Raw genomic sequence first — 17,900 nt, forward strand, 5'->3', positions numbered from 1 at the left:
GTTTAGATTACATTTGGACTTACATAAATTCGGGGACTACATTGCTATTCCTCGCAAAAAAAAAAAAAAAAAAAACTAGAGGGAGAGAGAGAGGCGGAGAAGAAAGAGATTGAGAATGAAGATGTGAGCTCCAAAAATGGCGGAACACCTCCGCCTTCACAGACTTTAAGCTCTATTTTTTTTTTCATATATGTCGAGAGAGAGAGTATGAATACCATGAAAATGTGTTCTTTTTAATTAGAGATTTATAATATATCGGTGTGTTTTTATTTTTCTTGATGCAAAAAAATAATATATTTGATGGGGTTTTTTTTTTTTTTCATTGAGGTTTGGGCAAATTAGCTGGAAATGGCTGGAAAACCTACTCCTCCAAAAACTGCTTCACAATCTTCACGCTGGTCTCCAAAATCTCGTTTTTCCATATCTCTCTCCACCTCCCTCCACCGCCACCGCCGTCTTTTTCCTCCGGCGCCGGTGATAGAGCCGCCGAGAACGACGCCGTCGCGTCGAGTCGAGTCATTTCCCAGCCGGAGCTCCTCAGCTTCAGGATCTTCCCAATCTGCTTCTTCGCGAGCCGACACGTGTTCTCTTTGATCTCCCTCACCGCCTCCTCGTACGCCGCCTTTCTATCTGGGTCCCACTCTTGCTGATTCGTGTTCGATTTTCCCGGCGGGTGCATTCCGAAGTACCGGTCAAACTCCGGCACGCCTATCGCCTTCCCTATCCCTTTCCGAGTCGAACCCGAGTCGTAAAACTCGGCGAGCTCCTCGAACATCCCCATCTCCATCATCTCCTCCACCCGTTTGTCGAGGTACTCGAACAGAACCGGCAACGAGACATCGACCCAGAGGAAGCAACAGTCGTACCTCAGCTCCGAGCAGATCGAACCCGGCCCGGAAAACGGGTCGATACCCGGGTCGAATCGCTGGGTGAGGAGGGCGTGGATGAAGGAGTTGGATCCGCCAGCAATGATCGGGACCTTCGCGCGGGATATTATCTCGGAGATGGTGGCCGCGGCGGCTGAGCGGAAATCTGCGGCGGTAACCTCTCCGTCGTCGGGGTCGAACTCTCCGAGAAGGTGGTGGGGGACGCCGCGTCGGTCCGGGAGGGTAATCTGGTTGGTGGTGACGTGTAGAGCATTTTGTCGGAGTTGATGATCTCCGCCGGGAAAAGGGTGGCGAGATCGACGGAAAGGCTAGACTTTCCGGCGCCGGTGGCGCCCATGATGACGATGACTTTGTCCTTGCGGCGGCGTGTAGTGTAATCCATGCGTACGGACATGGGCCGTAGACGAGGGGGGTGTCGCCGGAGGTTCCGTACGGAGAGAGGGTACAGAGACAGAGACAAGAGCGAAGACGACGAGGAGGAAGAAGACGTCAGGCGGTCGGAGAGGAAGGAGGAGAAGGTGAGTTTGGGCATTGGTACGCTAAACGACAAAAAGGCTGTTTCGTACGGACTTGTTGTTGCATCAAAACGACAATGGTATGAAGAAGTTCTGCGTTTTGGTTCCTCTGTGAACCTTCCCTCCCTTTTTTTCTCAAGGGGAGAGCTCTTCCTCGGCTCCAATGGCGACGAGCTTATTATTATTGTTATTTCAACACTTCACGCTCGTCTTTGTCTCTCCTTATTTATTATTTTTCTTTGTGGTGAGGTACGAAATTTGTATAAAAAAAAATTAAAAACGAAGCTACAAAAAATAAGAAATCTATAGATTTTTATAATAGCGTCGAGGCATAATTCGGGGGGATTATTAATATATACTATTGTACTCAAGGGCCATTTTTGTCGTATCATTTTATAATATAACCTGTGTATGTGAATTGATATCCTAAGAATAACATGAGGTACAGTTTTTGTCGAATGGTCAGTACTTTTGCTTGCTTAATTACCTCTATTTCTTTTTATGGTAGAATAACAATTATAGTTTTTTCACCACTTATATTGCCCATGACAAATGTAATATATAAATAATTTGTTTATTTTTCTTAAAATTATATTGTCGGATATAAATAAAAACAACAAAAAAATCCCAAACCCACATATATTTTACAAAAAAAATATAATTGGTAAAAAAAAGCAGTGGAGATAACTATATATTGCCATTGATAATTTCCGTTTATTCAAATTAATTATCGTAACAGTACTTGAGTTTCAATAGCAAAATAGACAAGTTTCTCATCATAAAATTCTGTAAATAATATTTAAAGAAGGGTGTCCTAGAGGAACAGAAATGTCCTATAACGAAGTCATGAGTGCCATAACGTCTAACTAATGAAATATTTTCCCCAAAAGTATAGTGTAATTCTTAAGAATTTTTTTAATTAAAAAAAAAACTTGTTGGGCCACATTCGGACCACGAAATTCGTCACGGTTCTTGTTTTTTTGGGAACTGTAAGTTGTCGAAATCTGACATGGAAGAAGCAAACTGTTGAACAAGCAACGAGCGGTAACGATTCCTAGATAATGGGAATATGGTCGTTGCCACTTCTCCGATTGCTTTTTTTATTTTTTTGAAAATCCGAGTCTCGATTGTTACATAAAGCGTTACCTTTTTTTTTTATTATTTTTCATTTATGGTTGTATATATCAATAATTATTTGACATTATTATTGTTCGTTCATTCGTTATGGCCGGACCAGCCACGTTTCATTCTCAAAGGACACTGTCAAATCCGGTTCCATCCTTGGACCCGTGTTCACACACTCCTGCGTTACAATATATTATATCATATATATGTATGTATGTTTATATGCACATGTATGTGTATGTGCATGTGTATCACTTCGAACGAATGAAAGAGTTTCACATGTTATATATATATATATATATATACAGTGGCAGATCCAGAAAATTTTTTCACCGGGGGCAATACGATAATAGTAATATATATAATATACAAAATTAATAAAAATATATCGTCTAAAGAATATTTATATCGGATAACTGAATTTTACGTTTTTTATTTTTTAAATATATTTATGTAATTCAATTTCTAATTATTTTAAATATATTTTTGATAAAATAAATCAGATAATTTATAAAAAATTATGTATTCTCGTTAAAATTTTACCACAATATTAAGATAATATTACCAAATTATTTTAAAATAAATTTATCGATTTTTCTGATAAATCAAATAAAAAATTAAATAAATATATAAATATATATATAGATAAATTGATAAATATAATAAATACATAAAATCAAATAAAAAAATTGTTTAAAATAACAATCATAATTTTTAAATATGTTTAAATTTTTTTATTTATAGTTTTAGTTTGATTATTATTCAATTGATAATGATTTTTTGTTTGATCAAAGATAAAAATAACAACTTAAAAAATGGAAAACAAGAAAAAAAAGGAAAAAAATATGGGACATAAGATTTGATTTGTTAAATCTCGTAAAATACATTTAAAATGAAAAACGGTGGGGTCCAAACAAAATTTAAGTGGGGGCATTAAGGGTGTTTTTTTAGAATTTTTCTTAAATTCTATAAATAATTTAAAAAAAAATAAAAATTAGTGGGGGCCAGTGCCCCCACTCATTCTCAAGTGGATCCGCCTCTGTATATATATATATATGGGCGGTGGTGAAAGTGGAGGAAATTCAACGGAGATAAATGAAATTATGTCCTATTTTCATTTGTGAATATGCGTTATACATGTTGTATTTACATTGTCTATGTTCGATCCGAATAAAAATATAGGATTCGTCTCTTTGTGGGGGAAAAAAAAATTCTACGTAACATACGGTGTTGGTCGAACATTCATATATATATATATATACACACGTATATACACGTAGATTCCAAGCTTTTGAGATGATCTCTATATGGTTTCTGCATGAAAAATCATATTTTACCAATTCATCTTGAGTTGAGAGAAAAAAATTGAAAAATAGGTGAAATTTACATAATTATAGCAGAGTTTATATATAAAATTAGATATATTGTAACACCTAATAATACACAAATAATGTACGATAATCCCTAATGTTTTAGCGGAAAATATGATCTTTCTAATATGAACGTTTAACAACGTAGAATGAAATCCCAACCAAAAGGATTAGATGTCGGTTTCGTACCAAAAGTTCTAGTAGTCTTTTAATGACGTGAGATGACGAAAGTTGGTACATTTTCTTTTACATTAGTCCCATAATTTACGGTTTAAGGGTAAAACATCTCGAACTTTTCACTTTATTTTTTATTTTATATATCCACAACCACAATGGAAGATACCTAAATGATTTAAAATTTTAAAAGATATATATATATATATATATATGTATTATTGTTATTCTTCGTTTAATGAATGGAATATTACATATGTTTTATATGAATTCGTCTTACCATCAATGAAGAGCGTTACACATTTTGGAAACTATGAAGAAATTAATACTAAAAAAAATATTACAAAATTTGTCCGGTTAAATGGTTGGAATTTGCCAAAATATATGGGGAACAATTCATTGAATCACCAAATAATACATGTTCGTAGATTGATAGAAGGAATTAAATAAGAGAGTTGTTAATTAAGAGTCATAGTTTTAAATAAATCAAGAGATTCATCTACAATAATATTCTATTCTTTTGGTAATATTTAAATTATGATGATCTAATCTTTCATGCGCATGAATGTGTTGAATTCGGCTCTCAAAAGGAAGACTGAGTGGTGCAGTCAAAAAGAGGGTGAAGAAATTAAAGAGTTTTTAGAATTACATGCTTGAAAATGACAATCATATTCAAATTATATATATATATATATAATGGACAAAAGACCCTTTGGATAATGATTTGCTTCTCATTAAAAACCTTTCCTCTTTCAACCATTATATATGAAAAGAGATCAAATCATATGGAAACAAAGTTAAATTAAATCAAATAATCAAATCATATGAATATGGAATAAATCCAATAATGCACTTAATAATCCAATTTAGACACTTAATAAAATTTTTGTAGAAAATAAATAAAATCTCCTTTTTCTTTAAATATAGAATACATTTTTTTTCAACTTTTTGACTTCGCTTTTTATTAGTTTCCTTTTGTGCAATCATTATATATCGTACGAGGAGTTGGAATTTATAGTCATTGAAATTTCTGCCTAGGGTCTGCTTTAGAAGTTAGATTTGATATGCCGAAAAGATCACGTGAAAAATGAATTTAAATATATATTTCCATTTCTAATAATAATGATAAAAATAAAAAGATATATATATATATATATATATAGATATATCCATTTCTCCTTTGAATCGCACGTAACTCGCACGCACGCTCATGACAAGAGACTCTCCACATTTTGTTCGTATATATAGTTAATATATTTACAAAAAGGACAAATAAATAAAATATAATAGATCTAAAACCAAATTAAACATACCTTGCAATCTCAATCACCGATACGTTTTCCATATTTAAAACCATAATCTTAATTAATGACAAAATAACTCTAAGGTATGAATCAATGATTTTGTAATCTTTCGCCCTTTCGATTGACATATAGCCGACCCGGAATGGATATATCTTATAATCTTACACAGTATCCAAAGATTCTATGGTCAATCCCTAATAATAACTTGGCAAACCCTTCTTTTAAACAGCAGAATCACCTTAATTAAATTATCCGTAATCAAAATTAAGAAAAAAAATATTATTATTTTAGAAAGCCAAATCATCGACTGTCATATTTGAAAAATGCTGAGTCGTTTTAGTACATTAATATATATTATGGGAACCAATATACATATATTCAATGTAAGTTTCCTAGATAATATACTTTTTAGCCAATTAACAAAAAAAAAATTATTTTTTAGCCATGACTAGTACGTACGAAAACAAATGAAATTTCGAATTTAATTAGTAATCAAATTAAAAGAAAACAAAAAAAATATATTTGCTTCATGGATGTGTAAGCTGATGATGTTGATGTATGTTGCTATCATCAAGCTAGCTACTCCTTAATCATAATTTTAATAATACGCATTAATTATCATTAGATGAGTTGTATATTTTATTTTAGTTATGCCGCAAAGTCAACGTGGTCTCTAATCCAATATGAAATATTCAAAATATTTTTTAAGCCCTAATGGGATATGCTTATTAATTCATATTACTAAAACCTTCGTCCACATCATCAATATATTCAAGTAAAATTCACCAACAGTAAATTTGTACATACATATATAAATATATATACTCATATTCTGAAATTATTTCTATAATCATAGTATTCATATATTTTTCCTTGTTGGGATTTTTTCTTTGCCAACCGATTCAAATAGAGAAAATTGACATATATATATATATCGATATATAGTTTTTTTTTATAATCAATATGGTTTCTCAGAATTTCGGTCCAACTATATCCAACCTAGATCCGAGAACAACTTTTGTATATGGACTATTTTGATACAAAAATTACATCCCTTTCCACCGAGGGAATCGAACCAGGACTATAGCTATATATATGTATACACACGGTTCTGTATTGTTCTTTTATGCATGTGATCTATTATCATGTGGGAAAACGCATGTTATATGTACGTAAACGTACCCAAACATACATAAGCATAATACAAACGACGTCGAACAGTTCACATGAGGTGTATACACACACGCACACGTGTATACATACCCACATGTATGTGTGTGTGTATATATATATATTTATATGTGTGTGTATTGGCTGTCCAATCGGGTCATCAGCACATCATCTCAAAGTTACATCAATCGTGGTTAATGGCACATATATATATATATATATATATATATTGTGAACATGAATTAGCATAGTCAACGTTACAACAGAAACAATTTTTGGTACATATTTTCAGATTAGATGGCAGTCAAATAAATTGAAAAAGACCATATACATACATACATACATACATACATGCATGCATGCATATACTTACACCAACAAAAGGGAACATAAATGTAATTTAGCGTGACACTATACAAGCATAAAATGAGGGTAGACATATAAAATTAATTAGGGGATTAAGTAAGGAATTCAATAATTAATGAACTATCTAATACTAGTAATTAATAATTCAAAGAGCGATTATATAATCATAACACTAAATTACAATAAATAATTGAACAGAATAATAATGGCAGGAGAAATTGGGCAACGCCTCCACTTGGCTTCAGTCCAACTCAACAGTGCATTCATCCGGACCAGTGGCACTAATAATCAATGATTAATTGTCGTAGGTTTTGTCTCATATATATATATATATATATATATATATATATATATTCAAACAGAATATATATTTTATTGTTGCAAAGCCTTATGATTTTATAATGTATACACCCCCCAAGTTAACATAATACGTACAAAACTGTGGGGCCCCGAACTCCACGTCAGAGATTAATTAAACACATGAATAAATATAACAGTTAATTTGCCTTTCTATAAGATTCACGGAAATAACTACAATAAGCTTACACGTTGCTTTTATTTCGATCCCAAGGAAAATGACTTGATGACAACGATTAGAGATCACCATTCACATATAATAAATTCACACGCACTAAAAATTATATAATTTGATTCCATATCGATTCAAATCTAATTAAGATCTAACTTAGATTTGATTTTCTTTTTTTAAAAAATATTTTTTATTATTTTTTTATTTGGACACGTAAAACGGAAATTGTTCAATGCTCTAATTAGAAAATTAGAGAGTATAAAAATGAAAGTGAAGAAACGAAAAAGAGATAGACCTAGTTTTATTTGGAAACGGATCATTAGAAACGATTTGGATGTGTTTCGAATCTCGGAGGATATGACGCAAAACCGAAATGAGTGAAAAAAAGAATTTATGAGGTCGACCCCAATTAAATTTGGGTTTAAAGCGATATTGTTGTTGTATATTTAATTACTGTTTAGATTAAAATGTAGTTTATATATACACTTAGGAGACGGTTAGATTGGATTTAATTTAATATATTCTAAACCCTAATATGTCACTTCAAATTTAAAACCGCTTGTATACATTTTGGTCGGCGGGATGTGAAATTAAGACATAAATTACTTATAGTAAATCTCTATCACCAAAAAATTATATATAAATTGTTGATGTGTCGGTCTTAATAAAATTTAAAATCAACGGGGGTTCAGGTAAGTGATGTATGCAACTAAAGAACTGCCATCAAAATGCATGTGTGTGTGTGTGTGTCTTGTAACAAGGAAAACTATATTATTTGAATGCTTACAAGAGGAACACATCATTATGATGCTTGTCTGTTAACAAAGTAGATTCTTATGCAAGAACAAAAAAAAAAAAACTCTTTTTTTTTTGGCAAATCGAGCATCCACATGCTCTGATCACTCCACACGCGTGTCCCTATGCAAAAAGACACCATTATTTACTTAATTTTATTTTAATTACATGCTCAACAAGTATACTATTTAAATATTTAACGAAATGGTCGTACATTTTTTCGATTTTTGTATATAGAGATGGTTCTCGATATATTTATTTTAATTTTTTGGGTCTTCTAGAGATGGTTCCATTTTTCTAAATTTATGTGAAAAAACTTGGGGTTAGCATGTTAGCCCAAATAAAGTTTATATATATTTAAATGAAAGTTGTACTTAACAAATTCCCTACAAATTATAAAAATACTATCGTAATATTATGAAAATACTATAGATACATTATATTTTCCAAAATAAAATTTTAGTTATTTATCAATCATTTGCATAAGCAAACGGAGAAATTTTGTTGAATGCGAAATTCTAAAATTGAAGGTAATCGTTGTAACATGGGATTTATTAGCTATACAAACATGGGCTTCAAATTGGGCTGTGGCCCAATTTAAGCAAACCCAATTTATAATGGGCCATTGTAATATCACGTTTTGCACGTGATCTCGTTTTTCCGTCTTTATTTATTTTCATTTTCATTTTTTTTTCTGGTCAAATTTTGTATTTTGTCGCAGATTCAACTGCGGCACATTATGGACTTTCCTTTGACTCTCCCATTCGGATCTTCGCCGGATCTCAAACTTCTACGCCGCTGCATACCGAATTTCCCGATCACCTCCGATGGTCGGGCGAAGCTCCATCCGCTTGTTCTTGGAGCCGGAGTTTCGCCGGCGAGACGGAGATTCGCGGCGGCGATTGCGATGGTGAAACGAGCTCCGATCGATGGAGTAAGCAATGAGCTGAATCTGATCGCGTCGGAGAATCTAGATCAAGCTCCAGCACGGCGGCGCGTCCGGTCCGCCTTCTTCGATGTGCAGCAGCGGCTTGATCATTGTTTGTTCAAGGTCCGTTTCGATATCTGGAGATCATTGGACTTCTGCTCCATCTCTTTTCCGTTTTTGACTCTGTTTTTTTTAATTCTATCCTCTCTGAACTTCCGAATCCGGCGACAGAGGGCTCCTCCAGGAATCAGAACAGAGGAGGTAAGCGGTACTGATTTTATCTGGTGCTCTTGTGTTTGTTCTTGGAGAAAATGCTGAGAATGAATGTTCAAGTAAATGTGGAAATTAGTGTATTCCACGCTATTCTGTCGTGTGTTTGATCGAATTCATGAGTGATTGAATCCTAATAAAGTGGTCATTCGGTGGAGATCTGAGTAAATTTTGTTTTGGCACCTGATAGTGGTACGAGAGAAATTCTAAGGGAATGGAAATTTTCTGTAAGAGTTGGTTGCCGGAACTAGACATCGGAATCAAAGCTGCGGTCTGCTTCTGTCATGGTTATGGCGACACTTGCACTTTCTTCTTCGATGGTTTGTCAGCTTTACCAATCGGAAATCTTTGCATCATTACTTGTTTGTATCCTCAAATCATTTGCCTATGAGTTCAGTTATGGTGAAAGAGTTTATAAAGGGAGAAACTTTGGAATTTTGCAGGCATTGCAAAGCAAATTGCAGCTTCCGGGTATGCAGTTTATGCGATAGACCATCCTGGTTTCGGTCTATCAGATGGTCTGCATGGTTACATCCCGAGTTTCGATGAACTAGCTGAAAATGCTATCGAACAGTACACCAAAATCAAAGGTAGAAAAGGGAACCCTTTTTCTAGATTCGTTTGTCGTTTCTCTTGCATTTTCTTAAGGAGGTTCAATTCTTTAGGGAGACCCGAATTGAGAGGTTTGCCCCGGTTCTTGTTTGGACAGTCAATGGGTGGAGCTGTTGCCTTGAAAGTTCATCTGAAGGAACCTCAAGCTTGGAATGGACTTATCCTTGTTGCCCCAATGTGTAAGGTAATTCAGCCATTGCCTTCGGATTTATGAGCATATCATCCAACCTAATGTTGTGACTTTGCTAATGTCATTTTGGTAAGAAGTAACATCGGATTTGAAATTTCGTTTGTTGAAGCTGCCCATTAGTTTATGTTCTTGGATATGTGATTTTGAGTTGGCTTCAAGATTGCAGAAGATGTTAAACCTCCTCCACCAGTCTTGAAGGCATTGATCCTGATGTCGACATTATTTCCCAAAGCAAAGCTCTTTCCAAAGAAAGATCTGAGCGATCTTTTCTTCAGAGACCCGACAAAAAGAAAAATGGTGAATTTCCTCATGTTCGATCCGATCCATCGATAAAACCAACTTTTGAGACTGAAATCAAGTAAAAAAATTCTGTTTGTGGTTCCAATAACTGATTCATGCTGTCTGTGACGATAGGGTAGCTACAATGTGATCAGTTACGATGACCAAACACGTCTTCGGACTGCAGTGGAACTTCTGAACACAACAAGAGACATCGAGATGAAGGTCGATAAGGTCAGTGTAATAATTCTTCACCGACATCTCTAAACTCCCGTCTTTGTTTAAGCCTCAATGCTGTATATATATATATTGTCAGGTCTCGTCGCCACTTCTGATACTTCATGGAGCTGCGGATAAAGTGACAGATCCTCTAGTGAGCAAGTTTCTTTACGAGAAAGCGACCAGCCAAGACAAAACACTAAAACTATATGATGGAAGCTACCATTGCATTCTTGAAGGCGAATCCGACGATCGAATTCTCGAAGTGATCAGCGATATCATCGATTGGCTCGACGCCCATTCCCCGGACGAGCGAGAATAAATCCACACTGTTTTCCAGAATTTTTTCTAAATCCATATTCTCCAAATTTGATATCATCTTCAAGATACCATATATCTCATATTCTTCAAGGTATGTTATATCTCCTAACAGTTTTAAACTATAGTTTACCATTGTTGGCATAATAATCTCTACATAATTTGCAGAAAATATTATGGAGAAGAATGCATTTTTACATTCTGTATTTGATTAGGTTATGTGTTGGAGGTCGAAATAAATTTATTCGATATGGCCCTTTTTATCTAGTTTTCTCCAAAAATTTTCAAAAAAAAAAAAAGATAATAAGGTTGGCGAAATTTTTTTTATGCCATTCTCCTTTAAAAAATTACAAATTTTACTTGGAGGATTGAGGTATGTAATAATAATATTTGGGCCATATTGGACCCATAAATTCAACAAACAATAAATTGGGTCAGCGTAATATGGGCTCTTCTGTTAACTTATTGGGCTTCAAACTTGTTAATGGGCCTAATGATCCCTTTTAGGAATCCAACGAGAGAATTTTATGGGCTCACAATCTCGAGAATTTCGTGCTCACGTCATGGAACTGGGAATCTTTTTCTCCCGTCATCATCCCCGACCAGAGCTCCTCCGGGCGGTTTCGCGTGTAGATTGCTCGTTTTGTCCGATGCAATGTCGCTCCTTAACCAGCTCTTCAATCGTGGGATCTTCGGCGCCAAATGGTTCCTTCTTCTTCTCTTTTCTTAGTCTTCTGCTCAAGATTGTCGGGGTTTTTTTTTTCGCGGAGGGTTTATGATTTTAGGGTTTGGATGGATTTAGACTTGATCATCTGTTTTCTTCGTATAATCCTTTGATTGCCTTTTGAAATTTCTGTCTCCGACTTACAGAAAATACTCCTTTCGGTGATTTTATAGCTTATGGCCCTTCTAAGGGATCTGATTAGGGAATAAATTTTAGCCCTTGTTTGATGACTCTTTCTTCCCCTTAAATCGACAGCAAGACATGCTTGAATCTGGCGATCTCTCGGATTAAATTGCTGCAGAACAAGAGGGATATGCAGCTCAAGCATATGAAGAAGGAGATAGCTCAGTTCTTGCAGGCTGGACAAGAACCCATAGCTCGAATCAGGGTCTTTTCTTTGACCAGATTATGGTTTGACCCTGTTGTTTAATTGAGCAATGGAAGTCAAAGCTGTTGTCTTTTTCTTGTTCTGAGTTTAGGTGGAGCATGTTGTTAGAGAGCTGAACTTGTGGGCTGCTTATGAGATATTGGAGCTTTTCTGCGAGTTTGTACTTGCCCGTGTACCGGTTCTTGAAACACAGAAGTGAGTATTCGAATCATCGTTTAATCTTTCTGTCGATAGGAACATCGTTTCACAGGGTTCGTCTTGTTTTTCTAAGTTGAAATGTATAACATCTAAAGTGGCTTTTGTTCTTTGAGTTCGTGTTCATGAGAATACCTTGTGTATATTTGTGGTTTCCATTCTATAGGGAATGCCCAAGAGAGTTGAGGGAAGCAATTTCTAGCATCATCTTTGCTGCTCCCAGATGCTCAGAAGTGCCAGATCTTCTTCAAATCAGGAACCTGTTTGGTTCAAAATATGGCAAAGAGTTTATCATGTCTGCTTCTGAGCTCCGCCCTGATTCGGGTGTTAATCGAACAGTTAATATACTTGGGACAGTTTCTTCCTTATCCGTGTTTTATATATATATAACTGACACGATTGTAATGGCCTTCGGCAGATCATTGAAAAGCTTTCTCCTAGTGCTCCATCAGGAGAGGTAAAGCTCAAGCTTCTGAAGGAAATTGCCCAGGAGTACAATTTGAATTGGGATTCTTCTGCCACCGAAGCTGAGTTCAGGAAGAGCCATGAAGACCTTCTGGTAATAATTTCCCTGTCTCCTTTCAAGGAGCATGCCAATCAGGATATATGAATTTTGATACAAACTCATCCACATTATGAACTAACAGTAAGTAAGCTTAAACAAAGCATAGGAAACATTTGAACTCTCCCTCGATATTTTGTAGGGTGGATCGAAGGAAATAAGCCGTAAAGCCGCTGTTACTGAATCTCCTCTGTCTAAAAAGAACTCATTTAAGTCATCGACGGCTACTACTTCGAGTGAATCGGAAATTCTGCCTGCAGAGACAGAACAGAGACTCAGACAGCTTCAAGCTCAAACCCCGGCAGCATCAAATGTGAAGATTTCCGCTTCTGAAGATTCTGAAAGGGACCAGACGTCAAGCGAAGTTATGAAAATAGCTCAAGCAGCCATTGCCAGCGCCGAACGTGCAACTGCATCTGCTCGAGCCGCTGCTCAACTTGTGAATCTTTCCTATTTGCCATTCCCATCCAATACAGAAGGCAAGCCATGAACTTTTATCACACTCTTACCCTTTTTCTAAAGATGTAAAAGTATATTTGAGATCGTATGTATGATTACGATAAGGCAAGACGAGACAAGACACTCGTAGATTTAGATTATACTTGAAATTGTGTCTGAGTGCGTGTGTGTGTGTGTGTGAGTGAGTGAGGATATTCTCCTGTTTTTTTAGTCATTTTAATAAATATAATTTGTGTTATAAATAAAATATATTTATGGTGGAACTCACCGTTACTGTTCACACCGATTTTACTGTTCATATATACGGCACTATTCACACCGACCGTACTGTTCACATATACCGCCTTACTTATTAATAAACTATTATGTTTATTATTTATGGACGGCAATGCCGCCTCAAATATTTTGCTTCTACATATGGCAATGCTGCCATATATAATCAGGATGTTACCTAATCTATGTAAATTTATATTAACCGTATAAAATATTACCATATATAATATAAATTTATAACATTTATTTATACAAAAAAATAATATAAACTTAATCTAATAAATATATTAGTGATAAATTTTATATATATAAATTTTTACAAATTTTTCATATAACGATAGATTAATTATAAATTATTTGATTCCTCAATAATTAGTTAATTATAAGCATAACATGATCAAATAATTTTACAAAATAGTTTAATAATTCGTTTTGATAAATTATTTTGTGTATAGTTTATAATATAAATTGATAAAATAATTTATAAATTTTTCAAAATTTATTTTTCTCCAACGGCTATATTTAAAAAAATAAAACAAAATCAAATTTTGGCTCCTCCCAAACGGATAGGAATAGTAAATTTTACCCTATAAATACACCCATCCATTCACTCAAACAATTCACACCAAATCATCTCATTATCTTCTCTTCTTCCACGAAAAAAAAAAAATCTCTCAAGATGAAATTCATCAAAATTCTCTTTGTTTTAACAATTTTAGCAGCAACGTTTAGTATTTTCTTCGATAAAAATCCCGACCCACTTTTGTTTTCAATTTGCGTTGCAGTCTTACCTTTCGTTTATGTGTTACTAATTATAGAAATTTATTTATAATCATGTATTTCACTATGTTGTGTTATCCACGGTAATGAATAAAGCTAATGTATGACATTTTTTTGTTTAGTCATAATGACAAGAATGACAAATATCGAGCATAAGGTCCTCGACATATCGGGAAACAATTATTTATCATGGCACTTAGATGTTGAGTTGTATCTCAAATCAAAAGGTCTTGATACCATTATTAAAGAAAAAAGTGCATCAAACGAGAATAAGGCAAAGGTTGCGACATCATCTTCATGATGATTTGGAAAAGGAATATTTGACAATCAAATATCCTACAAATCTTTGATTAAAATTAAAAGACCGTTTTGATCATCAAAAAACGGTGATCATGGGATCCTCCCCAAGGCAAAATATGACTGGATGCATCTCCGATTTCAAGATTTCAAGTATGTCAGTGAATATAACTCATCAATGTATCAAATCATCTCGATTCTAAAATCATGTGGAGAAACAGTCACTGAAAATGAGCGGTTAGAGAAAACATTCTCAACTATGCATGCCTCGAATATTATACTCCAACAACAATATCAAAAAAAGGGTATACAAAATATTCAGAACTTTTATCATGTCTCCTATTGGCTGAACAAAATAAAGAGTTGTTAATGAAAAATCACGCACCACGACCAACTAGATTTGTACCATTCCCTGAAGCGAATGCTACAGAAAACAAGTCATTTTCTGAAGCAAATGCTACAAAATAACATCATTCCCTTGAGCGAATGTTATGTCTTATAATAGTCGAGGACGTGGTTATTTTCGAGGTCGAGGACGCGGTCGTGGTACCAACCGAAGATGGATCAAAGGAGGTGATCAAGAAAACTCATCCCAAAACCATAATTTTAACAGTAATAAAGATGAAGCACATGATCATCCAAACAAGAGGATGAAAAAAAGTACATGCCACCGGTGTGGAATGACGGGATATTGGTCGCATACTTGCCACACTGCTAAACACCTGGTGGAACTTTATCAGAAGTCGATTAAAAAAACAAAAGGGAAAGAAAGACATGGACCAATCATGTCATGAGTGATTATGATGATGATGCTAGTGGTGCTAAAGACTTTGCACATATGGACCATGCTGATGATTTTGCCCATCCTGAAGATGAAGTCGGTTATGAATAAAAACTATATAAAGATTTGCATACTTCATATAATCAATCTTATCTACATATGCATTTTCATGTATAAATAATTTTATGATATGTTGTGCTTTGTATCACTATTTTTACTTCATAAGTTAGTAATGCTATTATGTATTATTAATATATCTATTTTTTTTAATGATTGTCATGTTGTTTTGTTCTTAGAAAAAGAATTAGCTAAATTTGTGGATATCATATTGAAACTATGAATGAGGATGACATTGAGTATTTATATATCACCTCAATCAATTCGAGATAAAAGTATGTGTTGGAAAAACTACTCATTCTATCATCGGGATTATATTATACTAATATTAATGTGATTGAATCTCATGTCATAGTAAACCAGAAACTTACTGATACATTCAAAGTTTAGCATGATCGATTGGGCCACCCAGTGCCATTATAATGAGAAAAATCATCGAAAACTTTTATAGTTATCCATTAAAAAACCAGAAGTTTTTTCAATCGGATGAGCTTTCTTGTGACGCATGTTCTAGAGAAAAATTAATAATTAGAGCATCACAAGTCAAAATCAGGCATGAATTTTTGGAAAGTATATATTGAGTACGATTCGTTATTTATTATACGATATCTTGAGCCACAAACTGGAGATTTTTTTATGGCTCATTTTGGTTATTGTCATTTTAATGAAATTGAATTTCCACCATTAGGGGGAGAAAATTATAGAATGGTGGGACATGAAAATGATCTTAATTGATGTACACCATCTTTATCCCACTTTGATCCCCAGCAAAACAACGAGAATAATAAGTTCAAAGGATTATACATTTGCAGAATGTTACAAATCAGTTACCTGATGCAGTTGCAGATACAACTAGGGTAATAAGATCATATGTTGCAAATGAAAGAAAAATCGACAAACGATTCCAAAACACGCCTGAAACGTGGACGACTTATTGGTTCTAAGGATAAAAACTCCCGAAAGAGCAAAGGGCCCAAGAAAAATGAAATGCTCAATTCGGAGGAACGCGTTCCAAATCAAAGAAATGAAGTACCTTGTGATGATGGTATAAATCCAGATAATGGAAATCATGAGATCTCAATTAATTATATAAGTAATGGTACATTATGGAATCGAAAAGAAATCAAAGAGATTGAAGATATATTTTCTTATAATGTATCAAAGGAAATTGAGGAAAATGAGGATCCAGAACTCAGATCTATTTCGGAGTGTCAAAAGAGACCAGATTGGAATAAATGGAGAGACGCAATACAAGCTAAATTAGATTCGCTTAATAAGCGAAATGTATTTGGACATATTGTTATTAAAACCGAAAAAAATTTCTCCTATTGGATGTAAATGGGTGTTTATGTGGAAAAAAATGAGCACAACGAAATTATAAGATGTAAAGTTCGTCTTGTAGTACAAGGATTTTCCCAAAGACCAGAAGTAGATTACGAGGAAACTTATTCTCATGTTATGGATAGTTTTACATTTCGATACCTAATTAGTCTTGCAGTTTCAAAGAATTTAGAAATGCATCTCATGGATGTTGTTACTACTTATTTATATGGTTCACTTGACACGAGTATCCATATGAAAGTCCCTGAAGTATTTAAAATGTCCGAAACATTGAAAGCAAAACCACGAGAGTTATGTGCTGTCAAGTTACAACGATCATTGTATGAGCTAAAAGAATCAGGACATATGTGGTATAAACGACTGAGTGAGTATTTATTGAAAAATGGATATACAAATGATCACATATCACCATGTGTATTTATCAAAAGGGTAAAACCCCTAAAAAACCTCCAACTTGCAAAAATATATACAAATAAACCTTCAACTTGAAAAACTATCATTCAATCCCCGAACTTGTAACTTGTCACTGACATTACAAAAAAAATGGTCATTTCCAACGGGTAAATCCGTTGGAAATGGCCAAATTTCCGTTGGAAATTAACGTTTCCAACGGATTTCCAACGGATTTATCCGTTGGAATTTCGTCATTAGAAATCGGTGTCCGTTGGAATTTTCAACGGAATTGCAACGAAGTTTTCCGTTGAAAATTTCCAACGGATTTCCAACCGGCATCCGTTGGAATTTTCCAACGGATTTCCAACCGCAATCCGTTGGAATTTTCCAACGGAATTTTCAACTGCATTCCGTTGGAATTTTCCAACGAAAAATTCGAAACATATTCCCGACCCGACCCCGACCCTGACCCCGACATCGACACCGACATCGACACCAACCCGATCCAACCAAACCACGATCCCGAAACTCACTTCCCA

At 34.5% G+C, this 17,900-nt stretch overlaps 3 protein-coding genes across 3 annotated transcripts; 2 read left to right on the top strand and 1 right to left on the bottom strand.

The window, feature by feature from the left end:
• On the bottom strand, window positions 1-1,672 carry LOC104821927 (adenylate isopentenyltransferase 8, chloroplastic-like). The gene is given in 2 exon segments (XM_010552957.1): window positions 1-1,137; window positions 1,140-1,672. Coding segments are annotated over 2 exon segments (1,056 nt in total). The 5' UTR covers window positions 1,420-1,672; the 3' UTR covers window positions 1-361.
• Window positions 1,673-8,957: 7,285 nt separating this feature from the next.
• LOC104821928 (caffeoylshikimate esterase-like) lies at window positions 8,958-11,248 on the top strand. Its single transcript, XM_010552958.1, has 8 exons — window positions 8,958-9,286; window positions 9,395-9,424; window positions 9,624-9,753; window positions 9,877-10,023; window positions 10,099-10,229; window positions 10,395-10,532; window positions 10,650-10,748; window positions 10,831-11,248. Exons 1-8 carry the CDS (start codon window positions 8,975-8,977, stop codon window positions 11,053-11,055), a joined length of 1,212 nt encoding a protein of 403 aa, XP_010551260.1. The 5' UTR covers window positions 8,958-8,974; the 3' UTR covers window positions 11,056-11,248.
• Window positions 11,249-11,607: 359 nt separating this feature from the next.
• LOC104821929 (IST1 homolog) lies at window positions 11,608-13,626 on the top strand. Its single transcript, XM_010552959.2, has 6 exons — window positions 11,608-11,756; window positions 12,031-12,163; window positions 12,255-12,358; window positions 12,525-12,696; window positions 12,777-12,917; window positions 13,063-13,626. The coding sequence occupies exons 1-6, from the start codon at window positions 11,707-11,709 to the stop codon at window positions 13,408-13,410; spliced, it is 948 nt and encodes a 315-aa protein (XP_010551261.1). The 5' UTR covers window positions 11,608-11,706; the 3' UTR covers window positions 13,411-13,626.
• Window positions 13,627-17,900: the final 4,274 nt, after the last annotated feature.

This window comes from Tarenaya hassleriana, unplaced genomic scaffold (assembly GCF_000463585.1).
Source record: "Tarenaya hassleriana unplaced genomic scaffold, ASM46358v1 Cleome35, whole genome shotgun sequence".
NCBI lineage: Eukaryota > Viridiplantae > Streptophyta > Magnoliopsida > Brassicales > Cleomaceae > Tarenaya > Tarenaya hassleriana.